General features: G+C 34.5%; 1 protein-coding gene across 8 annotated transcripts in view; it reads right to left on the bottom strand.

The window, feature by feature from the left end:
• Positions 1-22813, bottom strand: part of TBC1D5 (TBC1 domain family member 5) — a 587710-nt gene that overhangs the window by 335097 nt on the left and 229800 nt on the right. For all 8 annotated transcript variants that reach the window (XM_034994045.1, XM_034994022.1, XM_034994072.1 and 5 more), the window contains one exon: positions 20670-20800. In XM_034994045.1, the coding sequence (XP_034849936.1) occupies positions 20670-20766 (97 nt within the window). In that variant the 5' untranslated portion in view covers positions 20767-20800. The remainder of the gene's footprint in view (positions 1-20669; positions 20801-22813) is intronic.

The following is a 22813-nucleotide window of genomic DNA, read 5'->3' as shown; positions in this document are numbered from 1 at the left end:
AGTACTTGCCTTTGTTTTTTCCAAATTGGAATGTTCCCAGGGCTGGGGCAAATTCTCTGGTGGCTGGCACTTGTTAATAAAAGCAGTGAAACTCAAAAGTATTGGGCACAGCAGACTAGGGCAAGAAATAAGCTAGGACAAGCAATAGAGAAACCAATAGCCTAGATAGGAAAAGGTTGGGAAAGGAGACATGTGGGGAAATATGGACTTTCAAAAGTTCCCATGCATCTAAGGGAATCAAGAGGGCCACATGCGTACTCAGAAAAAAGCCTGAAGAGACTCAAAACTGTCACCTCTGGCTGAACTTCATTCTCCATGCAAGCAGGAAGTAAAGGCTAAGGCAATGTTGTGAACAGTCTAGCTAAGCAACGAAGGAGTGCCTACCTTGACAAGAGCCAATATACAGTCTTCTTATTTTGGGTCCAGGTATTTAAGGAAAATCTATCAAAAACTAGCTGAGCACTAAGCTAATATATCAGAGACTTCATAATTATACACACAAAGAATACAGACTTTACAGAAATAGTTTTAATAAAAATCATTAAAACAACCATCTGCAACTACCAGAAACAATAAACCCCAAGGAGGAGGTTGCCACACTATGATATTCAAAATAATCCAGTTTTCAACAGAAAATTAAGAAGCATGCAAAGAAACAATAAAGTATGGCCCATTTACAAGAAAAAAAACTATCAGAAAATGTCCATAAGGAAGCCCAAGCATTACACTTACTAGACAAAGACTTCAAATCAATTGTCTTAAGTATGTTCAAACAGCTAAAGGAAACCACAAAGAGCTAAAGGACACCAGGCAAACAATCTCTCAACAGAGAATATTAATAAAAAGACTGACATTAGAAACAGAAACAAAATAGTAATTCTGGAGCTGAAAAGCACAGTAAATAAAATTAAAATTCACTAGAGGAGGTTAACAGCAGATTTCAGCAGGCAGAAGAACAATCAGGAAACTTGAATTAAGTCAATTAAGATTATTTAGTCTCAGGATCAGAAAGAAAAAAGAACAAGAAGAATGGAGCAGAGATAAATAAAATAAAGAGTAGAAAAACAATCAGTGAACCCAAAAGTTGGTTCTTTGAAAAGATAACAAATTTGACAAATTTTTAGCTAGACTGACATAGAAAAATACTAAAAAATCAGAAATGAAAGTGGAAACTTTACTACAGACCTTATAGAAGAAATAAAGATTATAAAAAATACTATGAACAACTGTACACCTACATGTTTGTAGGTGTTAGGAAGTGAACAGATTCTTAAAGAAACACAAACTGACTCAAGAAGAAAGAAGAAATCTGGACAGACCTGTAAGAAGTACAGAGATTGGATCAGTAATCAAAAAACTCCCCAAAAAAGACCAGGACCAGATGGCTTCATTGGTAATGCTATCAAATGTTAATAATAATTAACACCAATTCTCAAACTCTTTCAAAAACTAGAAAAGGAGAGAGCATTTACCTATGAGGCCTGCATTATCCTGATACCAAGTGAGAAAAAGATATATTAAGAAAACTACAGACCAGTATCCCTTATGAATATAAATATAAAAATCAACAACAAGGGGCATCTGGGTGCTCAGTTGGTTAAGCGCCCGACTCTTGATTTCTGCTCAGGTCATGATCTCAGGATTGTGAGATGGAGCCCTGCACTGGGTTCACATGCTGGGCGTGGAGCCTGCTTAAGATTCTCTCTCCCCCTCCCCCCACCTTAAAAAAAAATCCTAAACAAAATACTAGCAAACCAAATCTAACAGCATTTTACGAGTATTATACATCATAACCAGGTGGAATTTATCCCAGGAACATAAAACTGGTTCAGTTTAGAAATATCAATCAATGTAATATACAACATTAATAAAATGAAGGAAAAAATGACATGATCATCTCAATTGATGCAGAAGAAGCACCTGACAAAATCCAGTATCCTTTCCAGATAAAAACACTCAACAAACTAGGAACCGAAGGGAACTTCTTCCACATGAAAAAAGGCTTTTTATGAAAACTTTACAGCTAAAAAAAAAAGAAAAAAAGAAAAGAAAAATTCACAGCTAACATTAATCAACGATGAAATACTGAAAGCTTTCCCCCCAAATCACAAACAAGGCACCACTTCTATTCAGCATCATACTAAAAATTCCAGCCAGAGTAATTAGGCAAGAAAAAGAAAAGGCATCCCAATTGAAAAAGAAGTAAAATGATTGCTATTAAATGGTGACATGATCTTATATAGAGAAAATACTAAAGAACACACACACACACAGCTTATAAATGAATTCAGCAAAGTTGCAGGATAAAAGATCAGTGTACAAAAATCAGTGTATTTTTTTAACTAACATAACTGTAATTCAGCTAAATTCAGTGAGTATTTTAAGGATCATACTACAAATATCTTTATGACAAGAAGCGTCTAAATACATGTAAAGAACACTTTTGGTTCAAGTAATCCCAATGCTCCCAAACTCAGTTATTAAGATATTCTATTTAAAGAAAATTTTGAAAAAAAGAATATTCTATTACTCTCTGTCACACTTCCATTATATATACTTATTTTAACAATAGAGTAATGGTTATTCTAAAACAGCCATCAACAAACCACAGCTCATGGGCCAAACTGACCGACCTCCTGTTTTGGTAAATAACATTTTATTCAAACACATTCACAGACATTTGCTTACAAATTGTCTATGACTGCTTCCAGGCTAAAATGCCAGGGCCTACAAAACTAAATATTTACTATCTGACCCTTAAAAAAAAAAATTGCCAACCTCAGCTCTAAAAAATAATCTAGTATAGAAATTTACCTTAGATTGGCACATGACAGTGAAACTAAGATTTCCCTTTTACTCTGTTAATTATAAGTAACCAGCTTGTCAAGATCCAAAAAAACTCCTAAAAGTATGGCTGAATTAATGTTCCAATGATTATAAGGCTATTTCCAATCTAGAACCAAGAACTGAGTCATACAAAAAAGAGCTTTGCTCACAACTAAAGAGAAAATGCTCTTAAAAACTGTTAAACAGGGGCACCCGGGTGGCTCAGTCGGTTAAGCATCCAACTCTTGACCTCAGCACAGGTCATGATCTCATGGGTCGTGAGATCAAGCCCTGAATCCAGCTCTGTGCTCAGCAGGAAGTCTGCTTGAAGATTCTCACCCTCTGTCCCTCCCCCGACTCACATTTGTGCCACACGCTCTAAAATACATACATACATACACACATACATACATACTGTTAAAGGATTAGATTAGTAAGTAATGCTGAAAATAAAAGACTATCTATCCAAAAGGATTTGGCCTATTTCAGGAGTGAGACAGAACTATTACAAACTAAGGTTTGAATTAACTGGGAGTTGTTATAAGCAGAGAGCGTATCACACTTTTTTTCTGAATAATTTATCATTTCAAGAATCCCTAGTCTTGAGTATTCTGTGTACTTCAAATAAACTAAGCATGTGTTCTATGTTAAACTGGCATGATGAATGAAGATAAAAGGTATGGTACCATTTGAAAAAGTAAAAAGCAATGAAAAGGGAAGCTAGATTTTTTTTAATAAATTTTATTTTTCGAGCTGTTTTAAAGGTTAAAAAAAAAAACTGAACAGAAAGTATAGTTTTCATATAGCCCTCACCCTCATACCTAGTTTCCTCTAGTATTCACATCTTGCATTAGTGTAGTACATTTGTTACACTGATGCATCATCAATACTGATACATTATTATTAACTGGAGTCCATAATTTACATTAGGGTTTACTCTTTGTGTTGCACACTCAATGGGTTTTAATGAATATATAACAACTTGCACCCACCATTACAGTATCACACAAAATAGTGTCACTGCCCTAAAGATCCTATGCGCTCCACCTATAGATCCTTCCATCCCTCCCCACCTTACCCCATGCCTAATGACCACTACTGGTCTTTTTACTGTCTCCAGAGTTTTGCCTTTTACAGAATATTGTATTATTGGAATTATGTATACAGACTTTTCAGATTGATCTCTTTCACTTAGCAATACGCATCTATTGTAGACTACAATAGATGGGCTCCCTGCTCCATGGGGAGCCTGCTTCTCCCTCTCCCTACATAGAAATTCTATGTAGTCACACCAGGTTCCTCCTGGTCTTTCTATGGCTTAATAGGTCATTTATTTTTATCACTGAGTAATAATTCTACTCCATACATGTACCACAATTTATCCATTTGACTACTGACAGGGATCTTGGTAGCTTCCAAGTTTTAGCAATTATGAATAAAAATGCTATGAACACTGTGCAGGTTTATGTGTGGACATAAGTTTTCAATTCATATGGGCAAATACCAAGGAATGCAATTGCTGGATCTTATGGTAAGAATGTGTTTAATTAAAAAAAAAAAAAAAAAAAAAAAAAGGCCAAACTATCTTCCAAAGTGGCTGTGCCAATTTGTATTCCCACAAGCAGTGAGGGAAGAATTCCTGTTGTTCTACATCTTCACTAGCATTTGGTGATGCCAGTGCGTTGGATCTTAGTCATTCTAATAGGTGTGTACCAGTATCTCATTTTAATTTGCAATTCCCTGATGACCTCTGTTTAGCATCTTTTCCTATGCTTATTTGCCATCTGTATATGTTCTTTGGTGGGGTTTCTGATCAGATATTTAGTCCATTTTTTAACTGGGTTGTTTGTTTTCTTATTGTTGAGTTATAAAAGTTCTTTGTATATTTTAGATGCTAGTCTTTATTAGCTATGTTTTGCAAAGAGTTTTTTCCCAGGCTGTGGCTTGTCTTTCATTCTCTTAACAGTACCTTTCAAAGAAAAAAATGGTTTTAATTTAAACAAAGTCCAACTTATCATTTTTCCGTTCATAGATCATGCTTTTGGTTTTGAAAATTAAACATCATTGCCAAACCAAAGGTCACCATGATTTTCTCCTACATCATCCAAGAATTTTATAGTTTTACATTTTACATTTGGGTTTATGATCTAATTTTTGTGTAAGGTGTAAAATCTGTGTCTACATTTTGTTTTGTTTTGTTTTGTTTGTTTTGCATGTGGATATCCAGCTTTCCAGCACTACTTGTTGAAAAAGACTATCCTTTTTCGATTAAATTGCCTTTGCTCCTAGTCAAAATCACTTAACTATATTTGTATGGGTCTATTTCCGGGCTTCCTATTCTGAAGTCAGGTAGTGTCAGTCTTTTATCTTTGTCCTCATTCAATGTTGTGTTGGCTATTCTGGATGGGTCTTAGATTTTATTTTATTTTTTTAAGATTTTATTTATTTATTTGACAGAGAGAGAGAGAGCACAAACAGAAGGAGCGGCAGGCAGAGGGAGAGGGAGAAGCAGGCTCCCCGTGGAGCAGGGAGCCCAAGGCAGGGCTCGATCCCAGGACTCTGGGATCATGACCTGAATTGAAGGCAGATGCTTAACCGACTGAGCCACCCAGGCGCCCTGGGTCTTAGATTTTAGTAGAGAAATTCTATGTAGTCACACTGGAAAGTGACTGAACAAATGCACAGAAGTGGGCTGTGAAGGCCTTTGAAAGCCTTCTTTAAAACTTCACTTAATCTAAGAAGATTCAGGCTGCTAGAAAAAAAAGCAATTAACTTCCTACACTTGGCCTTCTTTGATAAAACAAATCAATATTTCTTTTAAAAATCTATTGCATTTTAAAGATCAAGCACTTAAATAATCAATTCCAGTTACTCTTCTAATATTCTATAGCATAGGCCAAGAAATCAACAGACAAATCATTTTAAAATTCAAGACAGAATTTAGAGATCAGGTCTAATGAGAATCAAATCAGGACCAATTGAGAACTGCTTATTGTAGTACATGTAGCAACTAAGTAGTGGTTTACCCATGCTAAATTCAAAATGCTATTTAAAGAATTACCCAAACTAATTTTCCACTATTGCTAAATTGATTGTTCTACTAGTAAACTATACTATTCTGACTTATCCCATCTAAGAACAACCTGGTAGACTGAATTCAGAGCTTGGGACACACAATGAAAACCAATGGAGACTGTCGTATAAACATTCACAAGTACTAAAAAGAACTTAATATACTCTACTCCTATGAACCCCCTTCCTAGAAATAAGAACTACAGTTAATTTTCCAAAGTCTGTGGATTCTCTAAGCTTCTTGCATTTTACATTTAAATATTTATTACCTAATTACTCTTACGCCTGCTTCCTTCTTTACTTGTAATTTTACAAATTTTTGTCATTAACCAAAGGGGAAAAGGGGAAAGAAAATGAAAGCAACAGAAACTTAAATCAATCAAACTAGGCAAAAAGACTGTCAAACTAATTTTAATAATTGAATTATCTGGATTGTGTTTATATCCCTTCCACATAAAATCACCACTTGATTACATGATAGTAAATCCTGCTCTCATGTTTACAGAGAACAGCCGATCTTATTATGACTTGGTTGACAATTCATCTGCTTCCCCTTACTCTGCATATATAGAAACAAATATAACCATTTCTCATCCCTGGATCTTCTGATCTCAAAACAGAGTAGGCTGAGTAGAAGAGCTTTTTTTTTATTAGCTACTAATAAAGTGAATTCTTAGGTAAGAAATATTTGTATTAAAATGTCTTTAAAAGCAGATTTGAGAATCAAAACTTTTTTGCTTCCTACCTTTTTTATATTCCACACCATTCTGTCCCCCTCCATTATAGTGATTAATTAGAAATGACACATTTCACGATTTTCAAAAATTTTATGATAAGCAAAAACCAGATACAACTGAACACTTAAAATTTTCCAGGATCTGTGTTCTTGTCTCTAACTACCATTAAAAGTTTCCAATACTATTTACACAATGATAAATAGGACATGTATTGGTAAGTGACCAAAAAGATATTTTTATTTACATTCTTGTAAGCTTCGCTTTCTGGCTTTGTACTTTCTCTTCCATCACTTTATATTTAGCAGCTCTTCAACAAAATCACTCAGTCCATTAAAAGTTTCTTTCTGTTATAAGGTACCAAGAATACATTATTACATTTTTCTATGTGAAGTATGCTATTAAATAATAGCTTGTACACTAATTAAAGCAAATGTAATTGTGAGAACACATTGACATTGTTAAAGTAAATTACTCAATTTGTTAATAGTTTCATTTCAAGTGACCTTAATTGTATTAATTGTAATACAAGCAAATTAAATTGAAGAGCATTAAATACATTGTTCTAGTAAGTCGTAGAGGAGCAAATTTTCCATTACATCAGCAAAGAGAAAATAATGATTACATGCCCCCACCCCCAAAGCCACACACACACACACACACACACACACACACACACACACAATGGGTCAAACAGAAAAGGTCACACTAGACTACATTTACTATTACTATTTTAATATCCATAGCATGACCTAAAATAGACCATATAGAAGTAACTGAGCTTCAGATAAATGGTCAATTTTAAGGCGTTCTTTTATCTTAGGTTAAGCAGAAATTACTTCACCATTATAAACAGTTAAAATGTTGAGAATGAGGAAAGATTGGTACAAAGAACGGCAATATGAAAATATATCTTAAAAATAATACAATTCTGTGTAAATCAGGCATTACTAAATTGCCTAGGGTCAAGTCATAAGGATATATATTTAAAAAAAAATTATCGCCCTCATTTCTTGAAAAGAAACTTAATTGTTCAACAGTGATAACAATACTGACTAAATAACTCCCAGTCTTTAGAATAAAATCTGTACTCCTCAGCTTAGCTTACAAAATCCTTATTATAATCTGGCCTCTGCCTATTTAGACCCATCCTGTGCCATTCCTATATCCATGGTGCCCTAGACACAATGACATTCCAGTTCCTTCAATATGACAGGTCTATTCCTATCCTGGGATCGGATCTTCTTTTGTATGAGCTCTTCCCTTTTTTGTGACTGCTGTTGCTATTTCTCTCTCTCTCTCTCTCTCTCTCACCAACTTTGTATGCCTGGCTCCTCCTCCTCTGTCATTCACATCTAGCTGATATATCATCTTCTTAGGGAGATCTAAGGAAATCTAAAGTAGGCACCCAGTCATTCCTCATTAGATTATCCTATTTTCATGCTTTGCCTAGTATTTATCACTTTCTCATATATTTTTCCTTATTTCTGTACTTTTTAATATTTTTTACTGTCCCTCTCATGCTAAAATATGAATTCCATTAAGAAAGCACTTGGGTCTACTTGTTTAATAGTCTATCCCCTGATACTAGATGATCACTAACTATTTTGAATGAATAAATGAACATCAGTCCGGTGGCCTGCTGCCCTTACTCTGTGTAATAAAATGTATGTGCCTCTATAAATCTCTATTCATTTATTGAGTATCACTAAAACTTCTTAATCATTGTGCCAACATGTCTGATTGAAAACCTGTAAGTTCAGGGGCACATGGCTGGCTCAGTCGGTAGACTTGATCTCGGGGTCGTGAGTTCGAGCCCCGTGTTGAGCATAGAGCTTACTAAAAAGAAGAGAAAAAAGAAAGCCTTACGTTTAATAATAACAGATCTATTCACAAGCCAACTTAAAGATTCAAACTGATAGCAGTGTTCTAAGACTGTGTACATCAGTTATATTCTATTAAAATTGTCACTAAAGGGTAATGCTAGGAAGTCAATTGTATTTAAGTCTCTCCATATTTGGAAGAAGAAAGAAGAAAAGGGAAAGTAGGAGAATTATTATTAAAGTACACATATTCCCATAATATAAACGATTATTTTGCTTACACATTGCCTTATATGTGACTTGAGTAAGTAAAAGTTAATTCTGTTTATCTGTTGATAAATCAAGGCCAGTGGGTGATTTTTCTGACTAAAACTAAATGTATTTGTACATTCTGGAAAGATAAACAGTCACTGTAATGTATAGGAATACAAAAATTACTAACTGGTAGAAAATCATTCCCAAAGACTCAAGTAAATTATATTTTTAATACTGGAGATGTAATAAAAGAAAATGACCATTTAAAGTAAGTAACTTGTTATATTACAATTTTTATGATTTACTAGCTTCTTAATTTCTTCTATTTAAAACACTCAGATTTTCCTAAAATCTGAAAAATAAAACAGCTTGAAGCTAACATAATGTTTCTTATCTTGTGCTTTCCTATATTCATCATCTGGGATTCCTGCTCAGGAAATTCAAGGAGCAGTATATGGTCAAACTCCAGAGTAAAGTACAAGCATTGCATGAAAATGATTTCATATTTCAGAACACCTATTTAATTAACAAGCAAGCCCCCCTTACAGCAAAAGTAGAGCGATGGCTAACTTTTTTTTCTTCAAAGATTTTATTTATTTATTTGAGAGAGAGACAGAGAGAGAGCACAAGCAGGTGGAGTGGCAGGCAGAGGGAGAAGAAGCAGGCTCCTAGCTGAGCAGGGAGCCCAATGTGGGGCTCGATGCCAGGACCCTGGGATCATGACCTGAGCCGAAGGCAGACGCTTAATGACTGAGCCACCCAGGTGCCCCAAACTAACTTATTTTTAATACTTGTAAAACACAAGTTAAGAATAAAAAATACTTGAGATCAGATTAACAGTACATCAATTGGATAAAGTACATTTTCAAAGCTTTTGGTAAAGAGATCTTTTAAGAATGGAATAATGTCAGAGAACCACAGAAAAACCTACATTTACAAACATGAAGGAAAATCATAATAAAATTACCACAACATAACAGATATCCCTTTTTACTACAAATTACTTATGTAATTTCTAAACGGTTAAAATATGCTGAAGTAGATATCAACATCCACCAGTGTAATACAGATTAAAACTCAGTACATGGACTATTCTCTGTCCTCACTATTTAAAAAGATCATTGGATCTTTAATAATCGTTAAAATTGTGTGTTTTAAGTGAAACACAAGATGTGCTTTACTCAAGTCTACAAGAAGACATAAATATCCACGTATAATCGTATTAAAATTTTTACACCCCGATTACATAAAAAGAGAATTTTTACCAAAATATAACAGCTTTACTGAAAAATATTCCTGGCTGTTTTATTACATAGCTGACTGCACAACGAATTAGGGAAATGATTTTAAGTTTTAAAGTTAGGAAAAATAGGTCTTTGGGAATTTCCCCTAGAGGAGGAGCAGGAGAAATACAGAAGAGAGATTGAAGAGGTCCTGGTTATTCTCTCAGAGTAAGGTTTAAATATTTTCTTACAATCTCATCTTCCCTGATACTCAATTCTTCCCTCTGATTGGGTAAGATCAAAGTAAGAATGCCTGTAATCTTTAAAAACACTAGTTTAGGGGTGCCTGGGCGGCTCAGTCAGTTAAGTGGCTGCCTTAGGCTCAGGTCATGATCCCAGGGTCCTGGGATTGAGCCCCACATCACATGGGGCTCCCTGCTCAGCGGGAAGCCTGATTCTCCCTCTCCCACTCCCCCTGCTTGTGTTCCCTCTCTCGCTGTCTCTCTCTCTCTAATAAAAATTAAAATTAAATTTAAAAAATAAAAATAAATAAAAACACTAGTTTAGGTAGATACAGTTTTTAAAATTGGTTAATGTTATGAAAGGAGTTAGAAGTAGCATGAGGGACCTGGAGAATTATACTCGTAAGGGACTAATTATTCATTTCACTACTAAGCCATGGGGGAGGGGGAATCTGTTTTAGTATTAAGTGAATAAAAAGGAGCTGTAACTGCATGAGATGCCAGGTGGTAACCCTTGAAATACTTTTCTAAGCCCTATGAACTAAAAGTTGGTTATGTCATTACTGAAAGAGTCCAAACTCTGGCTCTACTGTCTTTTCTGACCCCACTAATAAATTAGCAAAAGCAACTAATATAATTCTTTCTTAAGAAATTCACTGTGGGTCATTTCACGTAATTGTGGTTTTTCTGGTTTTGTTTTTTATTGATTGAAACACATTTAATGCATAAATATCATATATATCATTATGATAAAAAGAAAAACACCCAACATCTCACAGGAAACCACTGAAAAACCTAGGGCACTAATTCCTTAGTGTGAAAATTGGCAATTTAAAGGAAAGAATTCAGTATTTACTCTGTTTTCTGTATTAACTATACTGGAGGGAAATCAAGGAACCCTTTACAAAAGAATTCCAGCTAATAAATATGGAAGGAATGACAGAAATAGAAGATTATCATTTTGTAACCCTTATAAAAAATTACTGATTTAGGTACTAATCATCAATGGATGTGTGTTGAATGGAAGGTTAAATGTGATTATGAGTGTTTTGTTCCTTGACATAAAATATGCATGCCCCACCACACATCACTTTTGTGATATTCTGTCAAAAAAAAGCATATCCTACAACTAAGCATAAGAAAACTCAAACTGGTTTTGTTTTTCTAAGATTTTAAGATACTACTGTTACTCTAAATCACCTGTATCTGCTCTAGTTATTCCTAGACCTAGCCAACCAAAAACACCAGCACACAACCTCCCATTTGTGGTGATCCAAGAGTGGTATAAAGGCTGACTGAGCAGGGTAGGAAAAATATCCTAAGGTATGGATATTCCTTTGCAGACCAACTTTGCCCAAGGGGGTAGTGGTAACAGCTTTGACAGGTCTATAGTTTCTGTCTGCCACCAGGGCCAGCAGTGAGGTCTCCTTTTTTCCTAGGACCCTGGGAAACAACTAACATTCATGTATAGCCACAAGGTGACTCAGTGACTCTTCACATAACCCCCTCTAAAGAGCCTATCTCTTCAGGCAAATAAAGGGAATTGGCACACCAACAGATAATTTGAAATAAAACTAAAAACCAGATGCAGTTAATAAGGAATGGACAACTCAAGTAAAAAAAAAAAAAAAAAAAAAAAAGATCAAAGTCCAGAAGACCTATCTTTTATTTCAAGGATCTACATTTTACCAACAGTGAGCTAGCTTCATTGTTAACATTAAATGTCTAACTTGCTAAATCTCAATTCACTGTGAGAGCATGAACACATAAAATTCACATATAAACACCCAAATCTAGTATTAAAGAGTAAGTTGAACCTTCCTCACTAATCAAATATTTTGTCATTGACATTTAACCACTGTCTTTTTAGGTTAATTCTGAATCAGATTTTCAGTTCACTCCCATCCACTCAAATGACTTACTGGTATCTTGAAACTGGCTTAACTACTAATTACAGATCATCAATACTCTTCCAATCACCAAATCATTTGTTTTCTCTTTTTATACTCTTTAACCTATGCAATCCTTGAAGCACTGACCACTTTGGGCCTTCTGGAAGTTCTCATGTATCTGTAGTTTCTGTAATTTTAGCACTCCTCTATCCCCTACTTCAACTATATTTTTTAACTGTATCTTTATATATATTATACATATATAATAAATAGTTATAAATATATACAGTTAGAACTATATATATATATATTTTTTTAACTATATATTTCAACTATCCCCTCCAATATTTTTTAAATACTACTCCCTTTATCCAGTTTCTAACCATGGAGAATTCCTACATAGCAATTCTCAGCTCTTTTCCATTCTCTTTCTTTGGATTTTTTATCTGTCTCACATACTTTGAACTGGTATCTCTGAGGGACGACTCTCAGATTCTAACTCATGGTCTTTCAAACTGAAGTCTCTCATTTCCAACTTTCTTTTGGACATCGTGACGTAGAAGGACTGAGCATGGCATGGTCACTGCTCTCTAAATTCACTTCTCCCTATTGTCATAGCATTTAACAAAATCTGTTTTTAAGGAGACATTTTTTTAAACCATCATTTTATCTTTGTTACTGTCATTGAAGAACTTCCAAGTCACCCTATTTAACAATCTTTACCTTCAACAAAGCTAACATTTTTCTTGATGGCTTTATAGTCTTTCTTACAGTTTTCATCTAGCTAAACTGCCTTTTACCTTGTTATCTACAAAGAATTTTTTTTAAAAAACATTGTTTTATTTAAAAAACATTGCTTTATTATTATTTTTTTCATCATGAGCGTACTCTTTAACCCCCATCACCTATTTCACCCATCCACCCACCCACCTCCCCTCTGGTAACCATCAGTTTGTTCTCAATAGTTAACAAGTCTGTTTCTTGGTTTGTCTTTTTTTTTTCTTTGCTCATTTATTTTGTTTCTTAAATTCCACATATGGGTGAGATCATATGCTATTTGTCTTTCTCTGACAGACTTATTGCACTTAGCATTATACTCTCTAGGCTCTCTCCATGTTGTTGCAAATGGCAAGATTTCATTCTTTTTTATGGCTGAATAATATTCCGTTTGTGTTTGTGTGTGTGTGTGTGTGTATACAAACACACATACACCTCCTTTATCCATTCATCTACTGATGGACACTTGGGCTCTATGAAGAATTTTTTATTAAAAAGATACTTCTTGCAAAACTAGGCAAACAGTAAAAAGATTAGTGTTTGCCAGAGGCTGGGGGAAGGATGAATAGGCACAGCACAGACGATTTTGTGAAAATGCTCTGTATGATACTATAATGATGGATGCATGTCTTTATACATTTGTTTAAACTCATGTAATACGTAACATCAAGAGTGAATCTTAATATAAACTATGGATTTTGGGTAACTATGATTTGTCATGTAGATTACCAGTTGTAATAAATGAACCACTCTGGTGGGGAGGTATAGGTAATGAAGGAGGCTATACATGTGTTGGAGCAAGAGTAAATGGGAAATCTCTCCTTCTGCTTAATTTTACTGTGCACCTAAAACTGCTCTAAAAAATTAAGCCTTTAAGATTAAACAAACAAAAAAAAAGACTTCAAGCCAAAACCTATCTAAATTAATGTAGATCCAAATTCTTAACACAGAATTAATGAAGGTATTGAGCTAGATTACTGGCTACCATTTAACAATGTTCCATCAAATAAATGTATATATCAAACACTCATATACTGTTCCCATATTCCCTTCATGACTCCCATCACCACATTACTCTATAAACTTCATCTGCCCTGATTCCTCCATCCCTTCCAAAACATTTTTCTCTGCCCTCTTAGAAACCACTTCCATGGTAGCAAATTTCCTTATATTCTCAGACCATCAATGAATTCTTCCACCATCAACCTCCTTGCCTAAGTGTACCTCTTATACTCCCATGGCAAAACCCCTGCCTGCTTTCCTGTGTGACCAAATCCTAGGTGCTGAATTGTACTAGACATAATCATGCAAATTTACAAGCTTGTATACCTATAAATTATGATGTCTTATCTCAACTTGGCCCCCACGGTTTTACATTCTTTATCAAATCATCCAAACTTTTGTCACTTTCCACAAAATCTTCAAATGCTTCTTCTTATCGCTCATCTTCAGCAAATTACCTCACTTTAACTTATCAGAGATTAAAACATCAGTGATATTTCAATCAAACTCTGTTTTTGAACTAATGAACCTACTATATCTAAATATCTTCTTTTCTCCTTCCCTCCTAGTATTACAATGAAAATAATGGCCCTTTGTCTACAAATCCCTCCATCTTGGCTCTAGACTGCAAATTTCCAAGACCCTTAGACATTTCTTACATTGATTTTAAAATTCTCAAATACTACCATAACTTTTCACTCTATTCCTCATGCCAGTTTAGTACAGAGTACATCATCAGTTTATTTGAAATCAGAGTACTCAAGACTATGGATTCCTGGATAACAAAAAGCACTGTGTTTGTCAATAGTTACAATGCCTCTATCCTGTGCAGACTTCTATTTACTTAAACCTTTAGCTAACCTTGGGCACTTTTGTTTACCTTCTCCTTAACATCTTGGGTTCTTTGACTCCACACTCCTAGTTTTCCTTCTACTTCTCTAGACACTCTCTCTTAGTCCCCTTTACAGTATCCTCCTCTGCTACAAGGTCTTTATTTTTTTTTTAAAGATTGTATTTATTTGTCGGAGAGAGAGAGAGAGAGCACAAGCAGGGGGAGCAGCAGGCAGAGAGAGAAGCAAGCTCCACGCTGAGCAAGGAGCCCAGTGTGGGACTCAATCCCAGGACCCTGGGATCATGACCTGAGCCAAAGGCAGACACTTAACTGACTGAGCCACCCAGGAGTCCTTGCTACAAGGTCTTTAAATTGGCTTTCCTTAAGACTGCTGCTAGGCCCTCTTCTCACACCAGGTGCTGTTATTGGGTGATCACAATCATTCACATTGTTTTTGCTACCATACTTAAGCTGACAAATCTTTATCTCCAGCACCAACCTGTACACTAGGTTTTAGACCCATACATCAAAATCTTTAGGATGTTCTCATTTGAATGTCATAAGGCATTTCTAACTCACATCTGAAACTGAACTTACAATCTTCTCTGCCACCCCCTGTCCCACCTGCACCACAAAAAGTTCCTCCTTACAGAGCTCCCTATCTCAATACAGGCATTATCACAGACCTAACTAGTCAACTCAGAAAACTGAATGTCACTTCAAACTTCTCACCCTTATCACTTCCTTATATCCAAATATCAAGTGCTGTCAATTCTACCTACTAAGTATCTCTTAAATGTTTCTACTTCTCTCCATTTCTGCTTCTATACTTTCCTAGTATAGGCCACTATGATTTCTTACCCAGAATACTGCAATGGCTTCTTAACTGTAACCATAATAATCTTTCTAAAATGTAATTCTGGCAGTAGGATTCCTTCACTAGACTACCTACTGTTCTTAGTATCAAGTGGCTTCATGACCCTGGTCTTCAGTCTCATTTGTGTCCTTACCTCCTTTGAATGCTAGCCTCCAACCACACTGAAGAGGGCAGCGGGCAAGCTCATAGCACATACTCTTTACTCACTCAATCACTGGCTAACAGCTATTCATCCTTCGGGTTGTGGCTTAAACAGATATCACACCTTCCTTGACATACCACTACCACAAATTTAAGCTAAATTCCCCAACAACATACTACCTGAGCATACTACTAGTTACTTTATGAAAGTACTTAACCATTCTCCATCTTAACTGGCCATTTACTTTTCTCTTTCAGATCCCCCAAATCCTGGCTATTAACCATTACAACTGGCACTCAGAATTATGTTTATCTTTTTCAATGCTTTCTTTCCAGCACTCCAAATATTTCAAACAATGCCCAGTACACAGAAGGCACTCAAATATTTATTGAATGACAAGATTCCACAACAATCTATATGCACAACAGCAACATTCATATGCACAATAAACAATATTTCTATAAATTGCACTAAGTTATAGAAATCAAAAATTAAGAATGTATTTTTGTAGATTTTTTCACTAGGAGCTACATATATGAAACATGTATATTAAATGTAGGCATACTTTAGTCTATGCTCCCATATTATGGCCATAAATATCTTGGACAAGTAATCATTTATTTCCTTAGCTTTCCCTTGCTAAGTAATTTTTGCTATGGGTTAATAAGGATATCACAGCTTGACCTTTATCTGCCAGAATATTCTCTTCTGTTGGTTCTTAGGGAAATTCTGATTTGGGTCAAAAATAAAGAACACATGGAAAAAGTGAATTTTAAGAGGGATTTCAAAGAAGGGAGAGGTCAATGAGACCAAAAGAGGAGAGGAGATTATATTGACTTTTGAAGCCCTGAAAGAACAAAAATTAAAGTACTAAAACAATCAGAGGATAAAACAGGTTTCATACATTACAACTTAGGACAGAAAGGAAAAAGGTAGATGGAAAAAAGATACATGAAGTGAAGGAATTCAAACTGGTAAAATACAATTCATTCATCTGTTATTAATTCAATGGTGTCTGTGCGCCAACAGATACACCAATAGTTTCTGCCCTCATAATGCTCACACCTTAGACAAGGAGACAAACAATGAAACAAATAAATGCAGAATTACATTTAAGAATGAGTACTGTGAAGGAATCAAGAATAATGTGGGAACAACGGCCTGTGGGAAGGTCCAGAGTTTAGAACTAGCTTAGCACATCTAACCATGGCCAGACAGGCAAGACAGCCGTGAACATCATGGTCAAGAGTTTGGATTTTACTATCAGCACAATGGAAAACCACTGAAAAGTTTTAAGCCAGGAAAGGAAGATTTTTTTTCCCTCCTTATGAAGATTCCCTCTAATTATAATTATAGCAAAGGCAGGGTTTAAAGTAAGATGACTTAGACAGCATCCTATACTTTTGTCAGATATCTTTCCAAAACAAATTCATCTTTTACTCAAATCTAAATATAATTCTGCTATATGGAAAACAATATTAAAGATCATAATAGGAGAGCACCATTTTATTATATCAACTTCAGTGAACTATTTTAATCAATACCAATTTGTTCAGCAATAAAGCCAGGCATGCCCTTCTAGTTCTAAAACTATGATATTACAACAGAAAGAAAGGAATATTGGGGACAAAAAATTACAAGAGTCAAAAATGGAGTAGGCAGGATATTCTGAATGTCTTGGATTTTTTTAAGTAGGTTACTAAATATTTTATCCCTGAAGATTGAAAGAAAGCTTTGAAACAGATATTATATAAAAAGCATTACATTAAGTAATTATCTGAATACTATAAAAGCTGTAAGTAAGAAGGCATATAAAATTGAAGCTAAAAACTCTAGCAATATCTAACAAAGTGCTATTCTCAAAAGAGACTTAATAGAGGAAAATGTTCTTTTCCTCCAAATGAATAATCATGAATAGTTGAACAAACATTTTGGGGTTTTTTTATGGTTTCAACTGAATTACAGGTAACTTGCCAATTTCTAACTGATAACCCTTGATCAAAGATCTTGGAATTTAAAGTAGTAAACTATGTGTGCGACCAAACAGGACACAGAGAAATATGTCATAATTTCTATGCTATTCTCCATTTAAAAAAGAAATTCAAGCAGTTAAAAGTCTGATTCACATGGAAAATTCTGCATATATATATTCAAACAGTTCTTTTTTCTGTTCTTACGGACCTTCCGCCACCATCCATGCAAATAAACCAGTAAGAAGCAGCTTTCTCTTTATTATTCCTATGATGAGGCTATTTTTCTAATGCTTTCCAGAATACTCAGAATCATTTAACTCAATAATGTACTGTTTCTTTATTAATGTTAAAATTCAGTTTTGAGAAATTGAAGACTTATTTATTTATGGAATCTTTAACAAGAATTAATAACAAAACCATAAAAACGTAACTTCTACATAGAGAAACCACTGATTAAGTCCAGTGTTTGACTACTTACAAAATGAGGTATCCATTTGCCATAAATTCCCTGGTGGGAAAAATGTGTAAAAGGCTTCAAATACGTGGAGAGCCCCATGAAATACATATATTAAAATAAACAAACACACTAGAAAGGTGATGATTCTTCAAATAAATATGACAACCCTATTAAAATGCAACACATGCTTTTCTGCTAAAAGGAAATCTAAGAAGATGAAATAGTTGCTTCATATAAAATATTTACATATACAATGCACAAAACCCACTATGGTTAGTAACCTTCATGGCTTTCAAGAACTAGATATTTACATATCATTCTTTCTGCATGTGCGTGTGCGTATGTGTGTTTTGTATATATTTTTAACAGTTGACAGCTGTTTTAGAGCATACAGAGATGCCAAGCTGAATGAGGGTCTTGATTACTTCAAGATTAGCTATCTAAAGTTTCTATTCATTTTAAGTGTTGTTAGTTGGAAGAGTCATTAGTCACTTCCTTGTCTCATAGAACATCAGCATACATTTACATTGTTAATGAACATTTGGGGTAAATGAATTAATGGCACTTTTAAACATCAATTCATTCCTAATAACTTTGTATGTCATAGAAATGTTAGGCTAGGATATAAACGAAAAGCCTTTTCAGTAAAGGTAACTACTCATTCCTGCAAACAGTAAAGGATAAAATTAATTTAAAATGTTTTTTAACCAGTTAAAATAAAAAAATTAGAACCTCAGTATTTAATGAACTAGACCAGAAAAAATACATACTTAAAAAAAAAACAAAAACAACTGTGTTCTAAAGTAAGCACATAAATCAGAAAATTTTGGTGAAATTATTTTATATACTTATAAATAAAATATATTTATTTTTAAAATACCCACTTACAGAAAAGCTTGTGAAATAATTTGACTTATTTAATTATTAGTGCTTCTTATAGATACTACACTTAAAAAAAACATCACTAGGAGATGTAGTATTCTTACCACTGAAATTTTTAAGATGCTAAGATACTAACAATTTTTTTCATATTATTAAAACCTTGAACAGTCCTTTTGAGACCTTTTCAATAAACACACAAAAATAAAAAGTAAAATCACAAAAATAAGTCGTAGGGCAAGTTATACTCTTTTTTTTTTCTTTAAATCTTTTTTTTTTTTAATTAATTAATTTATTTATTTGAGAGAGAGAGAGAGAAACAGCATGAGAGGGGATAGGGTCAGAGGGAGAAGCAAGCTCCCCGCTGAGCCGGGAGCCCGATGTGGGACTCGATCCCAGGATTCCAGGATCATGACCTGAGCCGAAGGCAGTCGCTTAACCAACTGAGCCACCCAGGCGCCCAAGTTATACTCTTTTTAAACATTTTATTTATTTGAGAGAAGGAGAGAGAGTGAGAGAGCGTGAGCACAAGCACCCAACAGAGCACACAAGCAGGGGAGTGGCAGGCAGAGGGAGAAGCAGGCTTCCCGCAGAGCAGGGAGCCCGATGCGGGGCTCAGTCCCAGGACCCTAAATTCATGACTTGAGCCGAAGGCAGACACTTAACTGACTGAGCCACCAGGTGCCCCCAAATTATACTATTTTCATTGAAAACAACAATGGCATTTGTATGATGTAGAAGGAAGTAAAGATGCACAAAAACCATAAACACACTCCATAAAGTCAAGCTTTGTGCACTAAAGAAATAACCACTTTAAGGAATCATTTTTTTTTAATTCCCAAAACACAAGTTAATAGCAGACCTTTCTACCAATATAGAAAAAAAAAATTGAATCTGAAGTAAACAAAATATATGTGAATCACTTTGACTGTGATTTTTTTAAAATACAGCTCAAAATCCTGATGTATATATTTCATGAGCAAAAAATTACAAGTAGTAACCTGAGTCAATGAATCAACTAAAAATAAAGATAAGGCTTTAAGAATTTGCACAAACTGACAGCTTCCTTTTTCAGATACTATATTATTACCAATACAGAGAAAACAAAACAGAGTTCTGAAACATACACATTTGATAAATTTTTATAAGGTAGACCCTGAATGCAGTTTACCTTTTAACAGTCTCTTTTATTCTTTCAACAATTTCAATGTATAGATCTCTAAAAGTAAGACACACATCTCAATTACTTTAAAAGAGAGAGAGAGAAGAGAGAATGAGGCAAGTCTTTTATCCTGGAATAATGTCAACTTACTTTTAAAGGCAAAAAATCCCTGTAAAATCAACACCAGAAGCTTAAGACTTCTTTAAAGGATGTCTGACAAAGGCCATTCCCTATGCTGAAGTAATTGTTCATCTTTTTTTTTTTTTTTTTAAGAATGACAGTGCATTAAACATTTGGCTAATGCTTCTGTCTATAATTGAAAGTTGATGCTGTGTGGTATTCATTAGTGTCAGAGTGCTCTCTACCTATCCAGGGAAGAGTGCTTCAAGATACCCTGCTCCGCTTCATGAAAAGAACTACATACAGGAGGCAGGCAGAGCTAACTAGAGGCTCTCTGCTAGGTTTTCCATTAACCAGAATGTATCTGCATAGAAAGCTCACCTCCAGTCTTGTTTGAGTAACTTGACAAGGGATCGATGCCCACTTCTTGTTCTTCTGGCTGCAGAGGGTGTCTAGTTTCAGATAAGGAATGATACATTGTGAGAACTGGACAATGTCACCAAAGTGACTACCTGGGAGATTTAAAAAAAAGAGAGAGAGAGAGAGACAGAGAAATGATATTTTTTCATTTTGCTATGACTGGGAATAAATACAAGATTGAAATGATTAAATGAGCATTACAGACATTAACAAGTTTTCCACAGGCTTCAGGGACTGTTACAACACATTGGCAGGCATATGCAAAGAAGCAAAAAGTGGCACAAAATTTCCATTTCAACAGCTCTCCACAAATTTGAACTTCACTGGTAACCTTTACCTCAATGTTCAAGCACATGTATTTTCAATAAACTTCTGCCCAGAAAGTTGAATTGTAAGTTAAATTACAGTCCATTTATAGCATCTTCTTATTTCATTGTCAAAACAATATCCATTTACAATAGAAAATTTCAAAATATAGAAAGTATAGCAAACTAAAATCATTCATAATTGTGTTAGCTAAAAATAGTAGCCCTGTTAACATTTCATTTTATTACACATATCCTTCCTGTTTCTGTTCTGGCATTTAAAATATATATTTTTTAATGTGATCTAACATGCTAAGTATACTGATAATGTAAATTATTGTGGATATTTTCCATCCCATAAAAAAGACCATATTATCACTTCAAATGGACCTCTAGTATTCCATTAAATAACTATACCAATTTATGTAACCAATTCCCTATTAGTGAACAGACAGAATGCTTTCAGCTGTTCAACACTATAAACAATTTCACAATGAATATCTTTGAGTAATATCTCTGCCAACCTATGATTATTTCCTTAAGATAAATTCTTATGTCACTGCTGGACCAAACATGTATTTAAAAAAATAAGACTCTATGATAAGTTTTGGCAAATTATGCTCTAGAAAGATTCGTACATAGAACAATTCATTCCCCTGCACCCTCATTAACAATGGGAATGGGTAATTCATTTTATTGACCAGTGTGATAGTCAAATTTTATATTGCATTTGCTTGATAACTAGTGAGATTACTGAAGATTCATATGTTTTCTCTGACATTTATTTATTATCTTTTGTGGATGGAGTTTCTTATTATGATTATCTTCATAATTTGTAAGCATTCTTTAGATCTTAAGAATATTAAACCTTTGTCACGTGATACAGATATTTTTCTCAGAATGTGTCTGTCTTCAAATAACATGGTGTTTTTGTGACATAAGTAATTTTTCATTTCTGTGCACCCAAATATATCTATATCTCCTTTATGGCTTCTACCTCTAGTATTATTATGCTTACAAAGGCAAGATTATATAAATAACCACCTATTTTTTTATTCATTTTGAAGGTTTTTCTCCTAGGTTCTGATTTCTATAAATGATTCAATTTAAACAAAGATGTTTTTAATTAATTATTATTGAACTTTTAAGCTACACTAACTACTTACAAATTTTCTTTGTTTATAAGCTGCATATAACCTTCCCAAATCAGAATTTTCCAAAAAAATAAACTGGGCTCACTAATTTTCATCCAAAATAATGTAACACATGAAATTTTAAGTTTCAAGAGAAGGGAGAGACATGATATAGGAAGAGTAAATGAGGAATGATAAATTGGAAAAAGAAGCCCAATGAAAACAAGTATATAATTTTACAGGATATGGACTCCACTTACCAAGAAAAGGTTCCAGAGAAGCCAATGAATATACAAATCTTTGACCAGCCTCTTCCCAACACAACATGCTCCTCTATCCTGCTTAGTTTCTCCCTAAAACTCTCGCTTTGTAAAATACTCTTGTACATTTTCTGAGTTTTACCAGAACTCTCCAACTCTCACCCACTCACACTCACACCTACCTTAGATTGTGGCTAAAACAAAAGCAAGAAGGTAAGCAAAACCAACACTACAGAAAGCAGAAAACTTTCACTGCCAACATACAGTAAGAATTCCTAAAGCTATAAATCAAGTCCTAAATCCATAAATCTAGACAGCTATCAGTTATTTGCTGCTTATGTGTGCAAATATTTAGCACTTACAATACTGAAGGAATTCTGGGGAATACAGTCTAGTAGAGGACAGCA

Source organism: Mirounga leonina, unplaced genomic scaffold (genome assembly GCF_011800145.1).
Source record: "Mirounga leonina isolate KUSES-001 unplaced genomic scaffold, KU_Mleo_1.0 Mir_115, whole genome shotgun sequence".
NCBI classification, from domain to species: domain Eukaryota; kingdom Metazoa; phylum Chordata; class Mammalia; order Carnivora; family Phocidae; genus Mirounga; species Mirounga leonina.
The sequence above is the reverse complement of the archived record's forward strand: the minus strand, read 5'-3'. Positions and strand labels throughout refer to the sequence as shown.